This window comes from Macrosteles quadrilineatus, unplaced genomic scaffold, assembly GCF_028750875.1.
Source record: "Macrosteles quadrilineatus isolate MER2022 unplaced genomic scaffold, UCM_ALF_1.0 Scaffold_2__2_contigs__length_208266976, whole genome shotgun sequence".
NCBI classification, from domain to species: Eukaryota; Metazoa; Arthropoda; class Insecta; order Hemiptera; family Cicadellidae; genus Macrosteles; species Macrosteles quadrilineatus.
This window is the reverse complement of record NW_026542595.1, coordinates 40,017,186-40,041,544: the sequence shown is the minus strand read 5'-3', so window position 1 is coordinate 40,041,544 and position 24,359 is coordinate 40,017,186. Positions and strand designations below refer to the sequence as shown.

At 36.5% G+C, this 24,359-nt stretch overlaps 1 protein-coding gene across 1 annotated transcript in view; it reads right to left on the bottom strand.

The window, feature by feature from the left end:
• LOC128984097 (huntingtin-like) overlaps positions 1-24,359 on the bottom strand; it is a 108,041-nt gene that overhangs the window by 26,232 nt on the left and 57,450 nt on the right. The window contains exons 32-50 of the mRNA XM_054403379.1: positions 24,046-24,222; positions 23,294-23,433; positions 22,814-22,930; positions 21,650-21,799; positions 20,881-21,028; positions 19,935-20,051; positions 18,275-18,484; positions 17,851-17,973; positions 17,583-17,705; positions 17,239-17,437; positions 13,955-14,041; positions 13,226-13,367; positions 12,551-12,712; positions 12,053-12,176; positions 5,890-6,020; positions 4,993-5,130; positions 4,510-4,589; positions 3,749-3,858; positions 2,917-3,117 (exon numbers count right to left, since the gene is read on the bottom strand). Of these exons, the coding sequence (XP_054259354.1) occupies positions 2,917-3,117; positions 3,749-3,858; positions 4,510-4,589; positions 4,993-5,130; positions 5,890-6,020; positions 12,053-12,176; positions 12,551-12,712; positions 13,226-13,367; positions 13,955-14,041; positions 17,239-17,437; positions 17,583-17,705; positions 17,851-17,973; positions 18,275-18,484; positions 19,935-20,051; positions 20,881-21,028; positions 21,650-21,799; positions 22,814-22,930; positions 23,294-23,433; positions 24,046-24,222 (2,679 nt within the window). The remainder of the gene's footprint in view (positions 1-2,916; positions 3,118-3,748; positions 3,859-4,509; positions 4,590-4,992; positions 5,131-5,889; positions 6,021-12,052; positions 12,177-12,550; positions 12,713-13,225; positions 13,368-13,954; positions 14,042-17,238; positions 17,438-17,582; positions 17,706-17,850; positions 17,974-18,274; positions 18,485-19,934; positions 20,052-20,880; positions 21,029-21,649; positions 21,800-22,813; positions 22,931-23,293; positions 23,434-24,045; positions 24,223-24,359) is intronic.

Below are 24,359 nucleotides of genomic sequence, written 5' to 3'. Positions count from 1 at the left end.
GTCCTAAAAATAACGAATATGATTCCAAAATAGTAATCAGTTAACAGAAAATATTAAATTTAGTTACTTTAAGACAATTATAAAAGTTAGCTTAAGGTAAGAGAGTTAATACCGGTATGTTGATTCAATTTTAAAAGGCAATAAGAATAGGCCTAGGCCTAATTTTATTTTTCCCAAGTCAGATCCAGTTAGATAAGATTAGGTTTTTAGTGCCATAAAACACTTTTTGCCTACTCAAGAATAGGCCTAACTAAAAATAATTTAACATCAATAACAACTAACAGTGTAATAATTAATAGGCTATGTTCAAATCTGACCTAATAAGCCACTAACTTATTGTAGAAGTTTTGTGTTGATTAAGTTTAGGCTTAGGCATGGAAAGCCTTCCAATTCAAACTAGACAAAACAACATTTAGTTTTTTTTTATATATGGTACCGGTACAGATGAGCCTAATGTTTGGTTTAAAGTTTCTAATTAGTTGTTTTAAAAATAGGCTAAGTTATAGGAGTAAAGGCTATCTTAGCCTGTAGTTAAAAAGGGCTTAGGCCTACTTACAAGGTATGTAGTCCACAGCTCCCGATGTCTAGGAGTGTCTTTGAGTTAACTTCATCAGAACCTTGATCATTTAGTTCAGCTTGCAAATCTTTCAAAAACTTAAGGTTCACATAAGGACCATCCATTGAAATTTGTACAAGTTTCTTCATGTTTAGGTTTTTGGTTCCATCATTGAAGGCCACTAGGATGTCTTCTGCTTTTGATCGACCCAGGAACACTGATGTCAAATACCTTGTGGTCACTTCATTTTTGTCCGGGTCCCAAAAACGAACATTAATGTCCATTTGTTTCTTTTGGGCAACTTTATTGAGAGCTTCATCAAAGCCAATTACCATGTAGTTACTTTCATCAATTTTTTTCAGGAGTTCGGTTTGAAAATATGGAGCTATTCCATAGACTATGGTGTAACCTATTTTATCTCTTTGAAGCTGCATTTTCGAGGCAATATCGCTGTCAGTAAACATGAGCTTGAACAATGACACATTGTGTGCTGCAGAACGTAAGGAGGCATGAGTCATTACTGATTCAATACACCACAAAATTTCACTTGTAATGACCTTATCCATTAACACAAATTTTTCCATCCCTCGAGGTTTGAAAGTAGAGTTTTCTACGTAAGGTTGAGGCCTATTGCATTGAACTTGCACTATATTATCTTCAACAGGTGTAGGCCTAGTGGCGACTTGCTGTAAAATTTCACCAGACGACGACGCTGTGGGTTGATCATTAATAGACCTAATAAAACATCTCAATGAAGCAGATTTAGCACATGCTGACATAAACTTTTTGTGTTTTTCGCCATTCATATGGCTAGACACCGCACGTTTACCCATATTACTAAGGTTAAACGTTTTATTGCAGACATTGCACTTCGCTACCGAATTATTATTTTCAACTCTCTCTAACCAGGGAGAAAATTGAGGCTCATTAAGCCAATTGAGTTGAAAAGATGTTTTAACACTTTTAGGAGACATTGATGACTATTTCAGAACACATCGCAAGGAAAAAATAGTAAATTTTATCACCACTGAAAATAAAAGAGGAGAATGTTTGATGATGAGTGATGAAGAAATTAATTGTGTCCGACTCCGATTCCGATATTCCACTCCACTCCAATGCCAATGTCCAATACCGAAGACTGGAGTGGAGTGACTAGGCTTTTTTTCAGATTGGCCATTGATTAAAAATCTCCTTGGAAATATAGGCAATGGAACGTTCTGAAATGAATTGAATTGAAATCGAGCAGGCAGGGTACGACTTCAGTTTGAATTGGATCGATATGTAATAGATGCGAGTTCAGTTTTTCATCGGACACGAATATAACACGCACATAGGAATTTATATTCAATGGCACAAGTTGAAGTGGAACGGGTTGAGTTTGAGTTGTTGTTAAGAGGCCGTTAGAATGAAACTGAGTTGTATTTAGATAGACAAATCATTGGTAGAACAAAGACAGATTGCAATAATGAAAGCTAACACTGTAACAAAGATTTATTAATTGAAATTCACTTAAAAAAAATAGAGTGAGAGGCAGGAGGGAGGGAAAGAGAAGATATAGCAACGAAAGTGACCTTGAGGCATACGTAGCGACGTAGCTGTTGCCATGCGAGTGGGCCACTATTCCCCGCGCTGCTACTAGCAGACGAAACCTCTTGTCAACACGATAATGCGGACTCACGGTGGAAACGTATCTACGCAACAACATTCATTCTACTTTAAGTAATGTAAATATTCTATGGTTATACTTTTCTATTGTAATCATCAATATATATCGCCAATCTACTTGTTTAACACAATTCATAAAATGCATATTTTTCCCTGACCGTTTGCAAATTTCCCTGACTTTTCCCTGACTTTTCCAGAATTTTTAATATCCCTGACTTTTCCCGGTTTTCCCGGTCGATCGCCACCCTGCATTGTGTAATTTTGATGTTTCTCGTCCAAACCAACGTTGGCTATTGAAATGGTATGAACTGCAGAAAACAAAGCCAAAAGTTTTCGCCTTACACCTACACAGCTGTAGTACTACACAAGTCAAATTGCTTAATCTGTTCAGCCCCACCCTGTGTAATAATTATTTTTTAGGTTTCCTAATAGGTATATTAGGGATGGACAGCATTGCACTTTTGGTTTGGGACAGGACATCATCCTCACCAACCATATCAGCAAAATTGCCAACATCTCCTGAGATCGCAGCGAATTTGTGAACATCTCAGTGTTCCCAAGCTAACATTTCAAGAGACAGTTGTCTGGACCTGCATCCAAATCTAATCTATTTCCAATCACTCACCAATTGATTTGATTTAAAACACAAACATCTTTAAAATTTGTAACTATTTGTGACTGACAAGGATATTTACCAGAGCAGGCAGGATAGCAGCAGACTTGCAGGCAGCCAGAAGCAGGTACTGATGTAGGATCTCGTCTTCTGGTGTATGTGAGCGAGACAGCTCCAGACTGAGGTCCAGCAGCCAAGCCCAGTGAGATCTCTCAGAGAACAGATCTGACAAGATCACCGTAGACCTCACCACCTCCACCAGCAGGTTCAGTGGAACACTCACCTAACACACATTCACACACTTAACAACCGATACTCCCATCGTGATCCACGCGTTTATATAATTAGAAGAATAATAATATGTAATTAGAAGAAGATGTAAGTAGATAGAAGTCTGTCAGTGCCTGTGGTGTGTGGAATATTACAAGAAAGAAATGGGTATTTAAAAAATATGGTAAATCTTGAATTATATAAAAAAAAAGCATAATCTACATGTATAATATATTATACCGTAATAAAAGTCTTATTAACCTTAACAAATAGAAAATACCAATTTAACCACCATCTTTGCTATCTGAAACAACCTCCTACCCCTTTATTTCAGTTAGGGAGGTTCTACTGCATAACCTCACAAGTTCTTAATATACTAATCAGTCTTATTAGGCATTAATACATTGCTGGGAATGAGGTGAAACAATAAATAAACCGTACGACAAAGTATAAATATGCAGATATTAGCAGTTTCCTGTACACAGTACAGGGAAGCCAACTTTGTCGGGTGACTGTAGGAAAATAAAATTATTAGGTTAAAACTGGAAAATATAATGATTGCAAAATACCAATGTCTTACAAGGATTTTAACATCTACTATAAAATAATATATATATATTAAAGAGGATGGGCAATGAATATACCTCGGGCTGTGTCCACTGTGAGTAGAGATCTAAGAGGAACTGGAGACAAGAGTGTAAGTCCAGCCCACTCTCTGATATCCTCCTCAAATGTTCTTCATAGTCAGAGTTTACTACAAAAAAAGTATTTTTTGTACATTAGTACTGGACTGAAGACACCTAATGGTCTCATTTTGTAAGCACTAATTTTATTTTTTAGTGTATTTCTCTGATTATATTTTATAACATTTTGGGGGTTTTAGCTAAGTTTTTTTAAAGAGGTTGGCGGCCTCTTTTATCCTTGCATTTGCCCGTTCACATAGACTACAGATCTGTGCGTGGAACATACCCAGCAAAGCAAGGGGTGAGCCGGTACAGTACAAAGGTGAACTGTACTGATAAAAGTTTGTGGCAGTGAACAGTATCCGAACCCATGACACTACTGCCTTGGACCCGAAGTCCGCGACGCTACCAACTGAGCCACCGACTCACCAAATTAAGGACCATCATGACTGTAATTTAAATATGTCTCTTGAATATATAAAACAAAAGTATTTACTTGCAATTCTCAAACAACCTCCAACCAACCAATTTATTACTAGACAATACAGACTACTGTAGCAACAAGAGTTCATAAAAACATTTACGTTTTGAAGCTCCAAAAATAATAGGACTATCTAAGAATAATTTGGTCTTATAAACCTTATCTAATCCCTAAGACTGAAAATAAATTCAATGTTTCAAAAGAAAGATTTTAACTGAAAATAAAGTATTCGTTTCATTACCTGAGGGATAGGCAGCTCTTTCTTCTGCTGACATGACTGCTGTTTTCAAAAAATTAACAGAGACTTGACTGTAGCCATACCTGAAAGTATAGACCATTCATGACTACAAAATGCAATTATCACACAGATGCACCTAACAATATAGCATTGAAGCTCATTACAATTGAGTGGTTGTTTGAATACTTGAGTTTGAAATGCTAAAAGGATTGTTAGTAATAAACAGTAACTTTCATTTAAACTAAAAATAAAAATTGTTATATTATACCTTACAGATAAATCATATAGTTTAAAAAAGGTGTTTTAAGTTAGGGCCCAAAATACCGACATTTTCACACAATAATAGATAGAACACATGAAAACACTTTGTACAACAATGGGCTTTACTTTAAAAAATCAGAAACCTTTTTGTGAATTTTTTTATGTTTCATAACTTTTTGTAATTAACTAAATTGTTCTGGATTTATTGATATTTTGTAGACATACCTGTGCACATTGTGAAGCCTCTCAATGTTGCATCGATCATGTAAGCAGCTTATTTTAACACTGGTTGGTACAAGTGTCCGACATTCTCTAAGTTTCCAATAGAGAGCATCTGTTACTATCTCCAACTTGCCTCCCCATCTAAAACACAGTATATCAATGATTGATCTCAGAAAATTGATACATGTTTTCTAAACTTGCTCCTTCCAATATGGTTAGTACTTATTTCAGAGATAAGTAAGAAACACAAAATTTGAACACCACTAAGACTGTACAATGATATTTAACCCTTACCAATAATAATTAAATATCTTCATTTGTATGATGAGGAATAGGTAAAACTGTTATATTAAATCATTTTAAATTAGTTAAAGCAGCAGCAATAACTTTTACAAAAGCCACCATATTGGAAACAAACAATCTTAAGCAGCCCTTAAGTAGCCTATATCAAGACGCTGTCTTTGCTGTATTCTCTCTTAAGAATGGTTCAAATTTACCCAAACAAAATCTGCATGGGTCAGCATTCAGCAATTAATTTTTAGCACAGGAGTATTGAACATTAATAAAATCTACTTTTCACAGAATGCAGTACTAAGCTGTAACCTCTAACATTTGTTTTATATCTTCTTCGTTAACATATTCCCTGTTGTTAGGAATAAATTTACCCAATTTATAAGAAATAATTGAGTGAGAGATAGAAAAATTCACCTCATCACGAGCATCTCTCACATATCCAACTGTAATATGGCAACTGAACAAACAATTAGTAAAATCTCACTGCTGTTTCCAATAAACCACGGTCACAATCTCAACAGCGACAATTTCATCAAAAGGAATTGACCAGGCTCCATCCTGTATTTGGGACGTGTCCATTGTCAATAGATTCAGGTAGAAACTTACTGTTCTGGTAGATTTAGAGGCAGATCTCTGGAAGAGTGCATCAATCTACCAGTGTTGGGGTTGCCTGCAGATGGCTGCAGTAGAGTCTGTACTAGGAGTGAGGTGATGGCCTGTACAGCTACACTGCTTCCCTACCACATAGACAATCCATTCAGTGGTCTGGCCACTACTGAATATCAAATCTTATCTTGGATGCTCCACAATGAGGTTTGTAAGCAATGCTCGGAATTGTAAAGATATTTGACATAAAATTACTAGGCCATTTATTCACCAATAGCTTTGAAGCTTACAATGATTTATGATGTAGTCTTTCTTTAAAAATATTTTGTGAAAAGTTCAGCGTCCTAACATATACAGAAACAAAGTGGCTGCATATTGAACATTTTACAAATTTGCTTCCTATAAATATTATTTTTAAAGTTGTTACCCATTTGTTTCCTGGGTTGCAGTTTTGACACTTATTTTTGAACAGCTGTTTGATTGATGAAAATTGCTTGAACCATAAAAACTCGAACCTAACCTTCTTAAGTGTAGTCAAAGTTAAACTCAATTTTGAGGAATGACTTTAAATGTTATATAAAAAGTGAAGTGGTGGGCACAGGATATTGCTTTTGGTACCGTTACATTAACAGTTTGACAACTTTTCACAACACTACCAGTTTCTAAGAAAGATTTCCCCACTTGACAACTTTTCACAACACTACCAGTTTCTAAGAAAGATTTCCCCACTTAACTGGATTACTAAGAGGTTCAACTATAGAGTAGGCAACCTTAACCCTTTCAGTGCTATGCAACGATATATCGTTGTTTTTAAAAATCTCTAAGGGATATAGAGAGGAAGGATATTTTAACGAAGGGTAGCACAACGGCCTTTGGTGACCTGCATGTTCATAGGATACACTAACAACCACTTAGATAAAAGATTCACCCAATCCAAACTGTAACTGGGCCAGTACTGGATTATACTAGGCCAGTACTGGGTTTTCCTGGGCCAGTACTGGGTTATCCTGGGCCAGTACTGGGTTATACTGGGCCAGTACTAGGTTATACTGGGCCGGTACTGGGTTATCCTGGGCTAGTACTGGGTTATACTGGGCGGGTACTGGGCTATACTGGGCCGGTACTGGGTTATACTGGGCCGGTACTGGGTTAGCCCAGGCACATATTGACCTGTGCGGCACGGTCCGGACAGTGCAGCACAGCACAGGGCAGAATTGGGTAAAAAGTCTGTGTTGCACAGTTGACATCGCATATTGGGAAGCAGTGTCGTACAGTTCTTGTATAGGAGTGATACAATTTCTTGTGTGGACATGTTGTTAAATAGGATTTGAGTTCCGAGTCAGATTCAGGTGTTGATCTAGATTTATTATTACTTCTTCACCAGAGAAGAAGAAAGGAAGGCCAAAAAATTTGCAATGTTTAGTGATTTTCGTATTTTCTCCCAGATTTTATTCTTGTAATTACTCTTTATATACTTACTATGACTGGTAATGTAAAAACTGGATAAAAACGCACATTTTCTATTAATTATCCTCTAGATCCGTTGCAAAACACTAGTCAACCCGGCGCAGGTGAGCAATGCGGCACAGACACTCGTGACTCAACCACAAGTGCGCGCAGTCCACGTGCGGGACTGCACTGCCCTGCCTTGCGCTGCGCCATAATATGCGCCTAGCTAACACATGGCTTACAAAACACTGCCCTGTGCTGCGCTGCTTCGACTGCGTCTCAATATGCGCCGGGCCTTAAACTGGGCCGGTACTGGGTTATCCCGGGCCAGTACTGGGCTATACTGGGCCGGTACTGAGTTATACTGGGCCAGTACTGGGTTATCCTGGGCCAGTACTGGTTTATACTGGGCCGGTACTGGGTTATACTGGGCCAGTACTGGGGCGGTACTGGGTTATCCTGGGCCAGTAGACTGGGTTATACTGGGCCAGTACTGGGTTCGGAGATAGGTTTTTCGGGCTAACCAGAGAGACTGATAGAGCATGCTACACTGGCAATAAAAATTGTCTGTGTCCGTGATCCGCACTCCCCCCCTCCACGCTCACTGTACAGTAAATCAGTCAGGTTAAAACTAGAAACGTCCTTGGAAAAAATTCAGCGAGATAAGATGAGTGTGTTCACTCCCATAAGCTGCAACTAGTTTTACGTGCAACGCCCGTGGAATGTTAGTAGAGAATACACTGACAAACGTGTTAACGGACGTTTTTACTCTAGTCTGGCCTGCCCCATACACCCTAATGTATCTTTCAAACCCACCGGTAACACCCGTGGGAAAAATTTAGCGAGATAAGATGAGTGTGGCCCCGGCCTAAGGCGGAATAAACTTGAATAAGTTCACGAACCAGCATGATTCGACAATGGAAACGGGGTTTTTCTTAAGAGATTTAAAAAACAACGATATATCGTTGCATAGCACTGAAAGGGTTAAACTATGTAACTGCTTCTGGGTAGTTTTTTTTTTTTTTTTCTATGCCAGAGGCATTTCACGAGAGAGTCAAGAGAGAATGTTGAGTACAGGAAGCTGTATAATGGACAACATCTTGGCATACTCTTTAAATGGAGCCTCTTTGTGTTTCATATTTATAGTGTATTGCAAAGAACCTAGACCCCAGGGAAGAAGGCAATCAAAAGATGCCACTATTGCACTTTCATGGAATTAGCTTGTTTAGTAGTTTTGCTGATAAAACCCCCTTTACAATTCAGCAAAGAGCAGGCTTTTCATTCAGCCCAGAGAGTAAAAAAATATAAATGCCATTCTGTACATTTCCAATTCTATGATGACTTACAAGCCATATATCTCTAGCATTTTATCTTTAATCCTAAAGGACATATGACAGTCCAACTTTTAATTTAGAAATAGCATTACATTCTGGTTAACAAAGTATAGAAATCGCAAGAATTAAAATATCAATAGAATACAAGGATCAAACAATCAAAATTAACACAGAAATGTGTACAATGAGAGCTCTTAGACCATAGTATTGGTTCATAAATAATTATGTAATAACAATTAGAGGTGTGCAAACCTGAGGTTTTCGATCGAGCCGAACTTGAATACAGCTTTTGGAAAATTGCTTGAGCCTCAACTTTTTTTTGTATAGAACTTTTTACATAACGAATTCGGCGTAGTGACATAGTATAAGTTTATTTGACGAATTTTCTTTTCAAAATGCTATTTAATACTATTTGAAGAGTTGGATATACAGGGTGACAAAAAAGTCTGGAAATGGCTTGATATCTTTTTAACTAAATTCGTTAGAAAATTCAAACTTTTCACATCAACTTATATGTATGAAAACTACTTTTTGCAAGCATTACCATTTTTTTACCTTCACCAGGGGACGGCCCATGAGGAGTAGGTACATAATCTTTAATGTAAGCATAAGTTGATATGCATGTCATTTTAAAGGCCTGGTCAAGTGGAGTTCATTGCCGGAAACCGCGTCAAAAAAGGTTCATCCGTTACAAAGTGGCGGCAGTCCAAAGTTCTTGCGGAATATACCTGCAGAGGATTAGTATTGGTAAATACTCAAATTCAACATTAGCCAGGAAATCTGAAACCCGTTTAAATTTGTTTTGAAGATTGGATAATATTAGTCTATGAGCTAGTTGACTTTAACCCTAGGAGTGGCAGATCGACAGAAAATGTCGATTTCAAAATGTGCCGCTGGAGTGGCGGGCGACAGAATATGTCGATTTATGTAACGTTTTTTTCAGTTGCATGTTAAGCACATTTAAAGTCGGTGAAATGACATAACTCTTATACCAATGGAAAGATAAGATTCCGTAGTTTCATTTTATTATAAGAATGAACCTTATAACATAAATATATCGTTCTTATAATGAGTTACATTTAAACGAAAAATACGCGCGAACTCGCGAACGCCATGTTTTGTTGCGCAATCGTAAATGATGAGTCATTTCAAAAACAAATAGCAGACGTAATTTTTGTCTCTGACAAAAGCAAGTGGTACCACTGCAACAAGCATAAAGAAATATTTTATTCTGTATAAAGTATAACGTCATTATACATTCCAACAGCTGATAAACAATTTTTGTAAATAGCCTATTTTTACGTATTGTTCATGTGGCGGATCGACATAAAATGTCGATTTCTAAATCGCATATATATACAATGTGAAAAGTACAAAAACGTTGTTTTATATACTCTCTTGTAGACGAAGGACAGTAGAATTCAATGTTGTTAGGCTGGTCACACAAATAGAAGCTTTTGATTTTTCAAAGCTAAAGGAACAGAACACTTGTCATCGTCTAACCTAAAATGGCGGCGTCGTCGTGAGTTTTTGTCCGATAACAAAGACGAAGTGTGGGTTTATCCCTAATTTTACATTGTAATGTTCGTTTTAGTTTATTATTTTGTATTAGGCGAAATATTTATGCATTATTTTTCATAAATATTTATACAAGTGTGATCCAAAATAGGATAAAAGGTCAGTGAAGTTTTGTGGGCTATAACAGCTGATCAGTTGTTTTGTTTACATTTTTGCTTTTGTGAAAACCAAATATTCTATTACTTATCTTATTTAGTTATTCTTATATAGAATGATATTATTGGCTACAAAAAAATTATGGTTTTATCATATTGATATATTAGTAGAGGGCATTTGTGGATCTATCAACGTGTAGTTGAAGAATTTGACGTTTTCCAATTTTTCCGTATTATTGCTAGTAAATCTATAAAAATAATTATTTTGTGTAAATTATGATATGTCTATGTAGAGGAATAAATTCTGAACAAAATGCATATTTTGAATTGTGCAATAAAAAATTACGTTACATGTGACACGTGTTTGCTTTTGAAATAAAACTTGATAAATTTATAAATTTTATTTTTTTTACTTTTTTCTAAAAATCTACCTTTCTAAAATTGGTTTGTATTACCATTTATGAATTCTACTGACTATTACGAACAAAATGAATATACGGTTCAATAGTTTATCTCTACATACTAATTTTATACAGATTTTTGAAGAACTCCCTTACAAATTCACCAAAATGAGTGTGCCACTCCACAAAGCACATACTGAAAATCGGTCTCGCCACTCCTAGGGTTAAAATACAGTTTCAGCTCTCAAGCTAATGTTTAATAAGAGTATTTACCAATAGTAAGGGCCTGTGCAGGTATATTCAACAAGAACTTTGGACAGCCCCCATCTTGTAACGGATGAACCTTTTTTGACGCGGTTTCCGGCAATGAACTCCACTTGACCAGACCTTTAAAATGATGTGCATATCAACCTATGCTTACATTAAAGATTATGTGCCTACCTACTCCTTGTGGGTCGTCCCCTTGTAGAGGTAAAAAAATTATAATTCTTGAAAAAGTAGTTTTTATACATGTATGTTGATGTGAAAGGTTTGAATTTTCTAATGTATTTAGTTAAAAATATATTAAACCGTTTCCAGACTTTTTTGTCACCTTATTTATTTGGCTCTAGGAAATATATATTTGGCCTTTTATACATATTTATATACAATTTAAATATCTAGTATGTTGAATAGGAACTTTTCATAAGTCATAGCTTACATTTCTTTGTAAACACTTTTCATCATCGTCATCTGCGATCATAGATCGCAAAAACATAATCATCGTCACCCGCGAACATGGCTAAATCCTGAATATATCCTGCGGTCACGGGAACATTGTCATCGTTTTTGGTAATCAAAGCAAAATTATGATTGTCCACTGTGATCGCAAAAAAAATCATCGTCTCCCACCATCATAGAAAAATCCTTGACATCTCTTGGGGTGGACATCATCATCATCTTCTGCGATCACTTAAAAAGTCCTGGACACTTACCGCTTTAGAGTAGACATCATCTTCGTCTTCCGTGATAATGACAGTATAGTAAACAACTCTTGCAGTCATGAAGACATCTTTGTCGTCCCCTTTGATCGTGGAAGCGTTATTAATGTTGTCTGCAATCGGAAAGGGCAAGAATTTTTCTAATGTGCAACCTTTGCAAACGCAGTCTGTCATCAAAATAATATTGCAAAGTGAGAGGTCAACGGAAACTTAAATTTCTGATCTATTGCTTGATCAATCAAACTGTTGGGCTAGGCTAAGAACGAAAATCTAACCGCTTACACACCTCTGAGTAATAAGTAAGAACAGTAAAATAAATAAGACACCTGCATGATGGCTTGTATCTCATCCTGGTCAGAGTCAGGGCTAGGACTGGCACTAAGCACAGTCAGTAGAGACATCCAAGTTTCCTCAAACTGTGTACGACTGGTCCATCCTACCAATGATATCCTACAACAACATGTCACATGTCAAACCATACACCTAATTTATGGCTTAAAGGATCTCACCCTGCTTGTACTGGCACTGTCAGTAGAGATATCCAAGTCTCCTTAAACTGTGTACAACTGGTTCATTCTCCTACCATCGATATCCTACAACAACATGTCATATGCTATTGCTAAATAATACACCTACATGATGGCTTGGATCTCATCCGGTTAGGACAGGCACTGTTAGTAGAGACTTCCAGCTCTCCTCTAAATGTTGGCACACCTATGTCTGCTGAATAAGTTGGTTGTTGGTGAAAACCTTGATATTTAGCACAAAATAACTAAATACGTTATGAGACTGTATCTAAACAAATGTACTGTTTCTTCACCAACCTGAACACTTGCTGTCTTAGCAAATCAATGTCATGAAGAGGTGGAGGTGGAGGTGGAGGAGCAGGTGGTGTAGCAGCTGTGGATGTAGGAGGCCAAGCATCAGGTGGGGTCACACTGTGCCACAACACTGGGGGACATCTACTGACACTTTGTACCATGCCTCTGTAACAAACAGTCAAAATATAGAATATCTAACAAGCCATGAAAATAAAATTCTATGACAATCCCAGGTTAACAATTTTCCCGCTATTCCAAACTAACTGGGACCAAACCCTGTTCGGATTAGCAAGAATTTGGAATAGACGGATTTTGCTAACATCGCAAATAGCACATAGTTATTGCTAACTTTAGCAATAGCAGTATTGCGAGCTTCAGCTAAAGCTCCTTCAGTGTTTGCGGTAATACTTTACCCTTTTTTTAAATTGTTCAGTAACATTAATTTTTTTTTTAAATTTGTGGCAACATTGCAAGCTTTTTCAACATTTGCAACATTAACAACAAAAACAAACTGTCACAAAATTTTGCAACAAAATTTGCAAAATTTGTAACATTACTAACTAGATTTGACAACGTTTGTGGTGACATATTAGGTTTTGTACTAATGTTTAAAACAAACTAAAATAACTTGGTCATTATCTCCTGCAAGCACTGCATCACCATTAGCCTATTATGTACCTGATGGAGTTGATGATGAAGGGTGGTATGTGAGACAGTGGCTGTGGAACATTCTCCAGCCATGAGACTAGAGCTGCTACCTGGAGACACGTGTGAGACACGACTACAGTCTCTACTTCAGGGGAATTATCTTCATCTTCACCTGCAAACACAAGCTGATAAATAATTGCAGGTCATTTCCACTTACTTAAAATGCTCAAAATTCTGAATAATTGTTCCATTAACTGTAGGCCTAAATTATTAAATAATAACTTGTGAGATCTTGTTACTTATCAATAATAGACAATATTCTTTATTAACAATAACATATTTGTTGAGAATAGTACAGCGTCATATTTACAATTTAACATATCACCTTATTGAACAGATTAAAAGTATTTAACCAAATAGTATTTCGTCATTACAGCATAGCTTTTAACAACACTAATAAATGCTTATCTGCATTAGCTTCATTCAACCTGATTTGTAACTTTATTTAGAACTACATAGGTTTGTACAGATTACATACATGCAAAAGGGAATAAGCATGCCTGACAGATCATTTGCAGTACAGAAAACATGTGCATATAAGGACTCTTTTACAAGGTAATGAATACCAAAACTAAAATTTAAAAAATAAATAAACTAAAATAGATACAACTGTTTAACTTAATTTAACATAATGTCAACGTCGGATGAATTTCATATTTAAAATGTTACATTACATGATAAAAGTCAAACATAACTCACCGTTTAAATAATTTCCTTGGTTAGGCTTTGGTAAAGTAAAGTTATTGCCATCTTCAATCCTTACCATGAAATCAAGTTGTGAATTTCCTTAAACAAGGTTATACAACTAATAAAAAAATCATACAGATTAAGGTTGATAAAGGCTAATTTTAATTCCTAACCCCTATTGGACCAGTTATGAAGTTTTAATATTATTTCTGTGTTTCGTTATTGGAAATGTTTATGAAGTTTTTGTGTCAAACTGTTTTAGTCTACAAAATAAAATTACAGTAGAACCCTCATATTCGACCATAATGGGACCGGGCCATGGTCGGGACGGCCAAAAGGTCGGATATCGGGAGGAGTTTAATTTGCAGTCCCAGAGGACTTCGGTAATCGTCTCCCGTGACGGCGGCAACACCCTTGGGCGTAAAGTCTAGTCCTCACATGGCAATTTGTCTCTGGAAACATTGTCGGCCAACTGTCCCTGTAGTGTTGCCATTTGTATCCAGCAATGTCTCCAGATAGTCAGCCAACTGTCTGCCAACTGTCGGCAGACAGATTTTTGTGTTTATGGAGACAAAAAATAGTGTTTTCTGTTTCTCATACAAATGGGAAACACCAAGACAAGAGACACAACTTTTGTCTCAAGTCTGCATGTGTGGACGTGTCTGGAGAATGCATACAACCTGAAGGTGTTCAACATTTAGCCCATTTAGTTGGACTGCAACGCGGTAATATTACTATTTATGAGTGGTGTTAAAAGAGCTGAATTTAGTATCTTTAAAGTTTTGGAATTATTTTTTGTTAATTTATATTATTATATGACATTTTATTGAATTGTTCATCTCTTCAAGCTTGAAAATCTTAGGCCCAACAAAGCCTAGCAAAACTTCAAAAACCGGTAGGAGTCAGCCTAGCGAAGTTCCCAAATCCTGCACCATCTCGAAGTGTCAGATAGAAGATTGTGACCATAGTACGACTTTAATCATCTCTTGTACATAGAAATACATTGAATAGTGTCAACAGTTGCATGTAATAGTTATTTTATACATTACATAAAAAAATTCACATACTAAATATTTTGTACAACAAAACAAAGGTAAAGCCAAACAAAATTACTAAAACTGAACACAATAAAACAAAAAAATAGTATGTTTATTTATGTTTAACACTCAACTATTGAACTCTTCAAAAGAATAAATAGCCTTGCTGATGAAAATTTTTTTAAATTTATTTTTAAATATTGTTTTGAAAGTCTCTGACTTAATTTTTTTTGGGTGGTTATTAAAAAATTTTGATACCGCATACATGGGGTTTTCTCAAAAAATTTCAGACTATGGTGGTCTTTTCCTTTACTGATAACCATAAATTTTCATTATATTTTCTGATTAAAATGTTTTTTTTAACATAAGTTTCAGAATCTAAATTGCACATAATTCTAACAGCTTTCTTTTGCTTTTACACCTCTAAGACCTGGACCAAGGACCCATTTACTTTTTCGTTTTGAGGTCCCTAGAGGCCAAAAAAACACCATCCGTTCAAATTCATATATATATGTGTGTGTCCGTTAGCACGATAACTCGAGCAAAAATGATCTGATTGCGATGAAATTTGGTATAAACGTGTAAATCTACATTTACTAGAACGAGTCGCAAACCAGCACGATCGAACTATGAGAACGGGGGTTTTATGGGGTAAAAATTGGTTTCCAATTTTTGGTACAAAAACCATCAAATGTAGAAATTTCTTTCCTTCTTTCATTTTGTAAAGCTTAAAAAACAAATAATTTAGTATATTATGTGTCTAATGGTTACCGAGAAAATTAAAAAAAAAATGTAAATTAAAAATCCCCATGTTATTTTTATGGAGAATAAGTAAACAGTTGTAGTTTGCTTGTTTATGAATACATTCTGATCAATTCTGGAAGATTTTATTTTACAAAACTATTAACATTTTACAAATAAAATCCCTTTTTTACCCTTCCTGTTGCAGCAAACCTAAGTAGTCATTAAACTAATTCTATTTAAATAGGGAATAAATGTGATATTTATAAGGAGACATTTTAGTATAAATCAAATCAGGCAAATGGAAATTCGCTTAGTCTGCAGGTTTGCTGTGGCGGGGGTATTTTAGATATAGAATAGAATTCAAATTGTAATCACTAGTTGCACCATAAAGTGAAATCCTGAAAGATATACTTGCATGGATGTATGAAAAATAAATAACTTGTAGAGTTTGTTTTTCACATTAAGGTTTCAATCTAGATAAAGCATATAATCCTGATGTGATTTTGACAAGTAACTTTTCAACGTGAGAGTCCCATTTCAGAGATTTATCTATTTCTAATCCTAAGAATTTAATGTTGTCCTTACTTGGAATTTCTGTGTTTTTGAGTTTGATGGTTGATTTATTTTGGTCCCCTGATTCTCGAGTTTGAAAGCTGATAAAATTTGTCTCATAAAGCTGATAAAATTTGTCTCATAAAGCTGATAAAATTTGTCTCATAAAGCTGATAAAATTTGTCTCATAAAGCTGATAAAATATGAAGCCCACAAGGATATAAACACGTCCTCCTCAGTCGCCATACCAACAAACACTGGCTGGCTAGTGTGGACGCAAAACACATCGGAAACTTGTATCCAAAACTATGTTGACAGACTGTCGGCAGACAATCTGTCGGCAGACTGTCCACCAACAGTTGGCCGATAGTCGGCTCCAAGTGTGGATTAGGCTTAACTTGCTGTCTCCGTGACTTCGGTAATGGTCTCCCATGACTGCAACAACACCCGTTATCGGCGACTGTGGTGATTGTCTGCCACAATTGGTCTTTCGGTCAACCGATCGTGCTAGGCGTTATCACCCCAGACAGGAAACAGGTAGAATGTCGGACACCAGGTCGGATATCCCGAGGAGTTCGGATACGAAGGGTTCTACTGTACAACAAATCCAATGCATTAACAAAAACTACACAACTGGACCTACTAGTGGTTAATTCAACATTAATTTAACGTTACAAACCAAATTTATTAATAGCACAATTATTCAACTAACTACAGGATTGTTCGCTGCAAATAATGAAAAAAACTATATAAACAGTTTATAAAAATAACTGAAATGCAAACTATAATATTCACAGCTAAATATCCACCACCAATTCTAGTTGAAACCAGGAGAAAGAAAACAGCTGCAAAAGTTTAATAGAAGAATAAGCATAACATTATGTACAAAATAATATCAGAGTATGATCTATAATAAATGCATGCTGAGGTATAATCTTTAAGAGACAGACAATAATGCTGTACCTTGTTGCCTAGGCATGATAAGGTTGTTCCGAGTAGAAAAATAGACAAGGCGAGCCAAAGCAGAGGTCAGAGAACCCAAGTGGGTAACAGACAACAATCCAGGAACCTTTTCCAGTTGCAGCACATCTACAGCACATTCCAGGCAGTTATGGATGAGGCTAGGGCACTGAGATGACTTTCTCAACATCCAATGTACTACCTGTAGCAAACATGTGAATATTTAAACAACAATCCAAACACCTCATCCAGTTGCAGCACATCTACAGCACATTCCAGGCAGTTATGGATGAGGCTAGGGCACTGAGATGACTTTCTCAACATCCAATGTACTACCTGTAGCAAACATGTGAATACTTAAACAACAATCCAGACACCTCCTCCAGTTGCAGCACATCTACAGCACATTCCAGGCAGTTGTTGATGAGGCTAGGGCACTGAGATGACTTTCTCAACATCCAATGTACTACCTGTAGCAAACATGTGAATACTTAAACAACAATCCAGACACCTCCTCCAGTTGCAGCACATCTACAGCACATTCCAGGCAGTTGTTGATGAGGCTAGGGCACTGAGATGACTTTCTCAACATCCAATGTACTACCTGTAGCAAACATGTGAATACTTAAACAACAATCCAGACACCTCCTCCAGTTGCAGCACATCTACAGCACATTCCAGGCAGTTGTTGATGAGGCTAGGGCACTGAGATGACTTTCTCAACATCCAATGTACTACCTGTAGCAAACATGTGATTCAAATGGTCATTTGCCTATTGGGTCTGATGATGATTGGAGTGTCTAATCAAAATCAATCACCACTTACCATCTTTTATGTATATTTACTGTCTTGTGAGTAACAGTATAAGCGTAAATATTTGTTTGAAGTGTTACAAGATGTTTCTTTCAGTTACTTTCCAAAAAATATTAAGGTGAAGGATCATAAAACAGATTTGTTACTGACTACGATCAGCTGTTTCTTTGACTAAAATAATATTTTAAAAAGCCAAATAAAGGCAGCTTGGGTCCAATGAACCCACCTCAGTACAGAGGACACCGAAGGTAACCAGGTCTTGAGCTGCAGGTGAGGGATCACAGCCTGTGGTTCTGGTGGACGCCAGATATGCCACTACCGCTGGCACCAACTTCACTAGAGTGTCCACAAACTTTGCGTCACCAAACAGCTCATTCAGCCTCTCCGTGTACTTGGTCTCCTTGGGGAATGCCAGCCTTCCCACTGGACTGTACACCTACAATGAACAAAGCTTAAAGAACGCTATGTAGACTTGTATTTTAATAACATTTAATATAAGTTAGATAATTACTTCAAACAGATAATAATGAATAATGCACTCAGATTATTGAGGTTTCATCTAATTGGTACTTTCGTATTATACAGAGGCCACCCTTATACAGCGCGCTGCGGCGATTAGGTTAGGTTGGATCATCTGGTATCGTTTGCTTCATAACGAAATGTGGAAAGTCCTACAAACATATTTTATGATAGATAACCAAACCATCTAATTTACATAAATTTTCATAGTTCAACTATTTAGGGTTGGATTACACAGCAAGTCATTTTTCACATTCTCTTGATTTGGTACCACCACTATAAACATTTTAGCAACAGAATACTTTTTAAAACTTAGGATAGTAAGTCTCTAGTTGGGATTCAATACAAGTTGTTTTTGAATTGAAAAACTATAATAGAACAGGAAAACCGTATAATAACATCAATATCCCTTTCAAAACGTAAAAAGTGCCATTGGTGTGAAAAACACACAAAATAAAATTAAAATTAATATCTTTACTTTGCTTAGCTTTCTATACAGGGTGGTAAAAAAGTCCCAGGACAGTTAAATATTTTAAAAAATAATGCAGATAGAGCTACAATACTTGGTACAAAGTTACAGGGCATAAAACTCTATTTTAACACATATTCAGTGATCCAACAACTCTTCAGGGGGACGGCCCACAAAGAGTCGGAAGAAAATCTTAAATGGAAGCATATGTCATTATGCACAGCACATCAAATTAAAGGTCTTTTTTAGTAGAATTCAATGCTGCAAACCACACTTCAAAAGGTTGATCCTGGCCAAAATGACAGTTGTTCAAAGATTCATTCAATTTACATTGCTATTATACGCTTACTCCTCAGGGGGCACATCCCTAGGAATCGGAAGAAAATTGTTAACGTAAGCATAGGTCGATATGCACATCAAATTAAAGGTCTTCACTAGTAGATTACAATGCCGTAAATTCAAGGTCAAAAGAATGCCTGAGTAAAAAATGGCAGTCGTTCAAAGATTCAAAATGGCGGATTCATGAAATCTTTGAACATCTGCCATTTTGCGCAGGATCAACCTTTTGAACTGCGGTTTGCGGCATTGTATTCTACTAAAAAATACCTTTAATTTGATGTGCATATTGACCTATGCTTCCATTTAAGATTTTCTTCCGACTCCTTGTGGGCCGTCCCCCTGAAGAGTTATTGGATCACTGAATATGTGTTAAAATAGAGTTTAATGCCCTGTAACTTTGTACCAAGTATTGTAGCTCTATCTACATTATTTTTTAAAATATTTAACTGTCCTGGGACTTTTTTACCACCCTGTATAATTGGCTGGTTGGTTTGTAAGAAAGAGTACAATTTATCTTAGTTTGAAGTTGAAATGTTGATGAAGGATTGTTGCCACACACCTGGTGCACCCTGGGTAGGAGAGTGTGTAGATGGTGTAGATGCTGCAGTAGAGTGGTCCTGGCAGCAAGGTGTAGAGGAGACAGATGCTCACTCAATGTCTTGGGTGTCTTGCGCTCCTAACACAACAGATATAAGAACCAATCAAAGGACAAGTGTAGTTTATCAAACATTTTTATTTCTTACTTTTGTTCCCAGCACCTGGAGCAATTATTTATATGGGGTCCAACCTTGTGTTTTATCTCCTAAAATAAAATACCCGGGCGCACAAAACCTGCAGACTAAGCCACCTGCATTTCCACATACCCGGCTCAAATCTCAATAACATTACTTATAAGTTTTAATGAGTACTTAGGTTTGCTGTTACAGGCAAGGTCTGTTTTTATTAAAATGTTGATAGCTTAGTATGAAATAAATATGTCCATAAATAAGAAAACCACAACAGATAATTTATTCTCCCCCATGTCTTAAGAATGCCTTAACCGTTAGGCACACAACAATGCTTCAGCTTACTAAATTCTTCTAAATTCTTCTTCTGTTATTTTAAGCTCTAGAAAATTGTTAGTAAAGAAATTGGAAAATTTTATGTTTTGAGGGTCAAAAATGGGAAAAACCCATGTAAGTTTACTCGTTTGTACCAAATTTCATAAATTATCTTTTATAAAATGCTATCTTTCTTACTTGAGTTATCGCGCTAACAGACACATTTACATATGAATTTGAACAGATGGTGCATTTGGCCTCTGGGTATATCGAGAGAGAAAAATAAATCGGTCCCAGGTCTGGATCTTACTATGAGACCTACGGTAATAGCTTATTTCCTATATGGGAAATTTGCTAAAACTGGAGATGATAAGGACTTTTATACCTTGTAAAAAAATATATGTCTTTATACCTTATAGTCTACATACATAATGTAGTCCTACAACATGAGAAATGTTAACAAACCTGCATTGTAAGTTGAGTTCCAAGGATGAAACAGTGTTGCAAAATGCAGTTGTTAAATTGCTGGCATCTCATTACAGACACAATGTCGTCATAGTCCAGCTGACTCAGCAGTTGGCTGCATTGCTGAGCACTCTCCACCTGACAACACCTGCACCATGCGTTACTAGCTTGTACCCACAGCTACACTCGCGAGATTACAACCATACATATCGTAAAACATAAGAAATTAACAGCGTACAACAATGTAAGCCAAAACAGGTGACACAACTGTATGCTTGGCAGTTTCTAAATCCGCTCTACGGTAATAGCTTATTCCCTATTGATTTATACCTCAAAATTGGGCCTTATGAAAATAACTTTTGATAATTTTTGTGTTTTTTAATAAATTTAGGATCACAAGGAACATTTTGAGATGCTACATGTCAGGTCAGTGTATTAAAACACCTTTTTTTTTGTCCTAGGACGCTAGGCACGAGCCTGGGATTGTTTTTCACATTAACTTCAGGCTAGACCTAGGGGTTGCGGCATTATCACTTAGATAAAATCCATTGGTGACATGGCGGGGATCGAACCCGGGACCTCACGGACTGAAGTCCCACGCTCTAACCACTACGCCAGCTCGCTCCCCCAATTAATTAAAACACCCTTAAAGTTGGATCAGCATACATTTCATTTTATAAATGCATTTCTAAATAAAAGTTTCAAATTATATATTGAAAGATATAATGACACAATATTTGAAACAACACTATTTGTATGAATGGCCTACCTCAGTCGCACTTGAGTAAGGAACCAAGCCTTGTCCAGGCAGATGGACTGGATGTTGGTAGTGTTGACATTGCGGCCCTGTTCACATGGAAGAGTCATGTCGTAGTGAGTGGTCGCTAACTTGTTGAGCAAACTGACCAGTCCACTGTGTCTGCAGCATTCATGGACACATTAGCACCAGGCTCGATGGCAAACGTTATTAACCCTACATTGGACGTTTGAACTTAAAAAAACCATAAGGCACTCAAGTAGGGTTCCAGGGGGGGGGGGATCTATTTACATCAAACGGAACACTTTTTTTTGTAATTTTGGGCACAAATACTGATTTTGTGGCCTGGTTAATTTGTGACAGAGGTACTGACCTCTGTCACAAATAAAAAGTTGTAATGCCATTAATACCATCATAATTTATTTTATTATTATTTTACTACAAAAAAGTTTGTTTCTTTCTCATCGTCTCTCTCCTTTAAGCCCCCCCCCCATATTTGTTCCTCTTCATTGCATTCCCTTTTCTCACTTCTTTTGCAAACAACTCTAGAACAAATACCCCACTTGGTTTGGTAACGGTTTAATATTGTGCTTTTGGCATTTATATAAGTTTTTTTTTTTATATTCGTATTCCATTTTGATGTAACAAAACCAATTTGCTTTTTATCATGATCCTTATCTTTGTACATCACTGAAATGCAATGCAATTAAGTGCAAATATGTTATTGTTATTCCTCTGGGAAAACAATACACTACCGGTACTGAAGCAAACCACGGCTCACACTGGGGAGCAAGAGGAATGGACAGAAAACTAAATCCAGTTCATAGGAATAGGCACATGAGGTACAGCAACAGAGGCATGACCAAGAAGATATTAATTTATGTACTAAAAAATATAAAATACACAGAGGAAACCTTTGCATAGCGTTTCATGTAGGGTTGAATCAATAGTGGTTTAAATAATGGGGTTTTCAAAGTTGAGTAGAATGAATTGCATAATAGTTTTTTCAGGTTTGCTCAACACTAACAGTGCAGATGACCTAACAAGAACTTACTAAAATCATGTTTGTCTGTGTCCTCATTTTGAAAATAGGTACAAACTTATTCTTTAACAACTTTCTTAAGTTCATAGATTTTAAAACTTTATTATGTACCTAAAGGGATGCCATCTACTTACTTGGTAGCCAATCGTGAGTTTTTGGTAGTTATCAGTCTCAATAAGTTAAGCAGATCATCATGATCCAACATTTTCACAACCTCTTCTCTCTCCAAGATCAGAAGATATTCTACTCTCCTGAAAACAGGCAAGATTAGACCACATGCTAGGTCATGCTCATGCTAGACCTCAAACATAGGTTAGTATTGAATATAAAGTTAAACCACTATGTTTTATTATTATGATAAAATTAAATTTAAGAAGATTCATTTTTAATTACTATTGATAACCATATTAGGTAAAGTAATTAGGTTTGGTTGGCAGTAGAAGTCCATAAATTTACTGTGTTGTCCTAGCTTAAGACTACACCTCGCCAAAATGGTGGTGTACATACCACGCATAGGGAGGAATACATAAAAAATAAATTATTGGCAAATGTTAACAAAGGTTCTTCAAAAGCTTTGAAAGTATTTTTACACTCATGCTGTACACTATACTAACGAGCAGGCGAGTGCTGAAGCACGCCGGGCCAGCACTAGGTGAGGATGTTGCAGCAGCATGGTGAGTATAGTCAGCACGGAGCCTGAGTCATCCAGACTGACAGAGAACAGTAGGTCCAGGATCTTGCTGACTAGCCATGGCTAAACACCACCAATCAATCAGTCAAATGTCACCATTCAAGCCAGAGTTATAAGAAATTACCATAAAACTATTTTATTTTTGTAAAACTGAGTTCTTTTAAAATAGGCATTTTTTTATACCTGCGTGTCTGCAGAAATAAATAATAGTTTGAAAGCTTAAAAAAGGTGGAAAAACTTTATTTAGTTTGTTGTTTATTTCATAATACCAGTGGTTGTAGTGATGTTTTGCAGTACCCTATCTTATGCACATCAATCTAAGAACTTGCTTACTTTTTATAATCAGAAATCCTCTGAAGGTAAAAAAAATCATTTCGAGCATATTTTTTTAATAGGGTCTGTCATGTATCTCTTTCTTTAAATGTTAAAATATTTTGTATTCCAAACCTCAGTACAGCTAAATAAATAGATATTTTAACTCAAAGTTAAATTACATAGAAGCATAGGCTTTTAGAGAATCACCAGCTTTTATGACAGGGAAGAGGCAAGATTGGAAAAAATAAAAAACTAAACAACAGATAAAGATCATACTATTTTAAAACAGGTACCTAAAACAAAACAATGGATTTTCAGTCCTTATTGTTAGTGTTATATGGGTAAAGGTTGGTTACTTACAGTAGGGTTGTTGGCAGCGACAGTTGCCAGTGGGGGTAGCAGTAGTCCAGCAGTGGCAGGATTGTTCTTACAGGCTTCAAGCAACTCATACACGGGGGGCTCTGTATACAGAGACAACAACGAAGGGAAATGACGTCCAAGCAGCCAGGCGCTGTCCTCTACAAGCCTAGCTGAGCTCTGTAACAAACAGGAGATAACAGTAAAAGCCTGCTAGTTTGGCATCTGATAGTCCGGCACTTTTGATAATCAATCATTGGTCTACAGGTCTAAATACATATTTCATGCTGTTTTTAAACAGATAAGTGTGGGAAAAA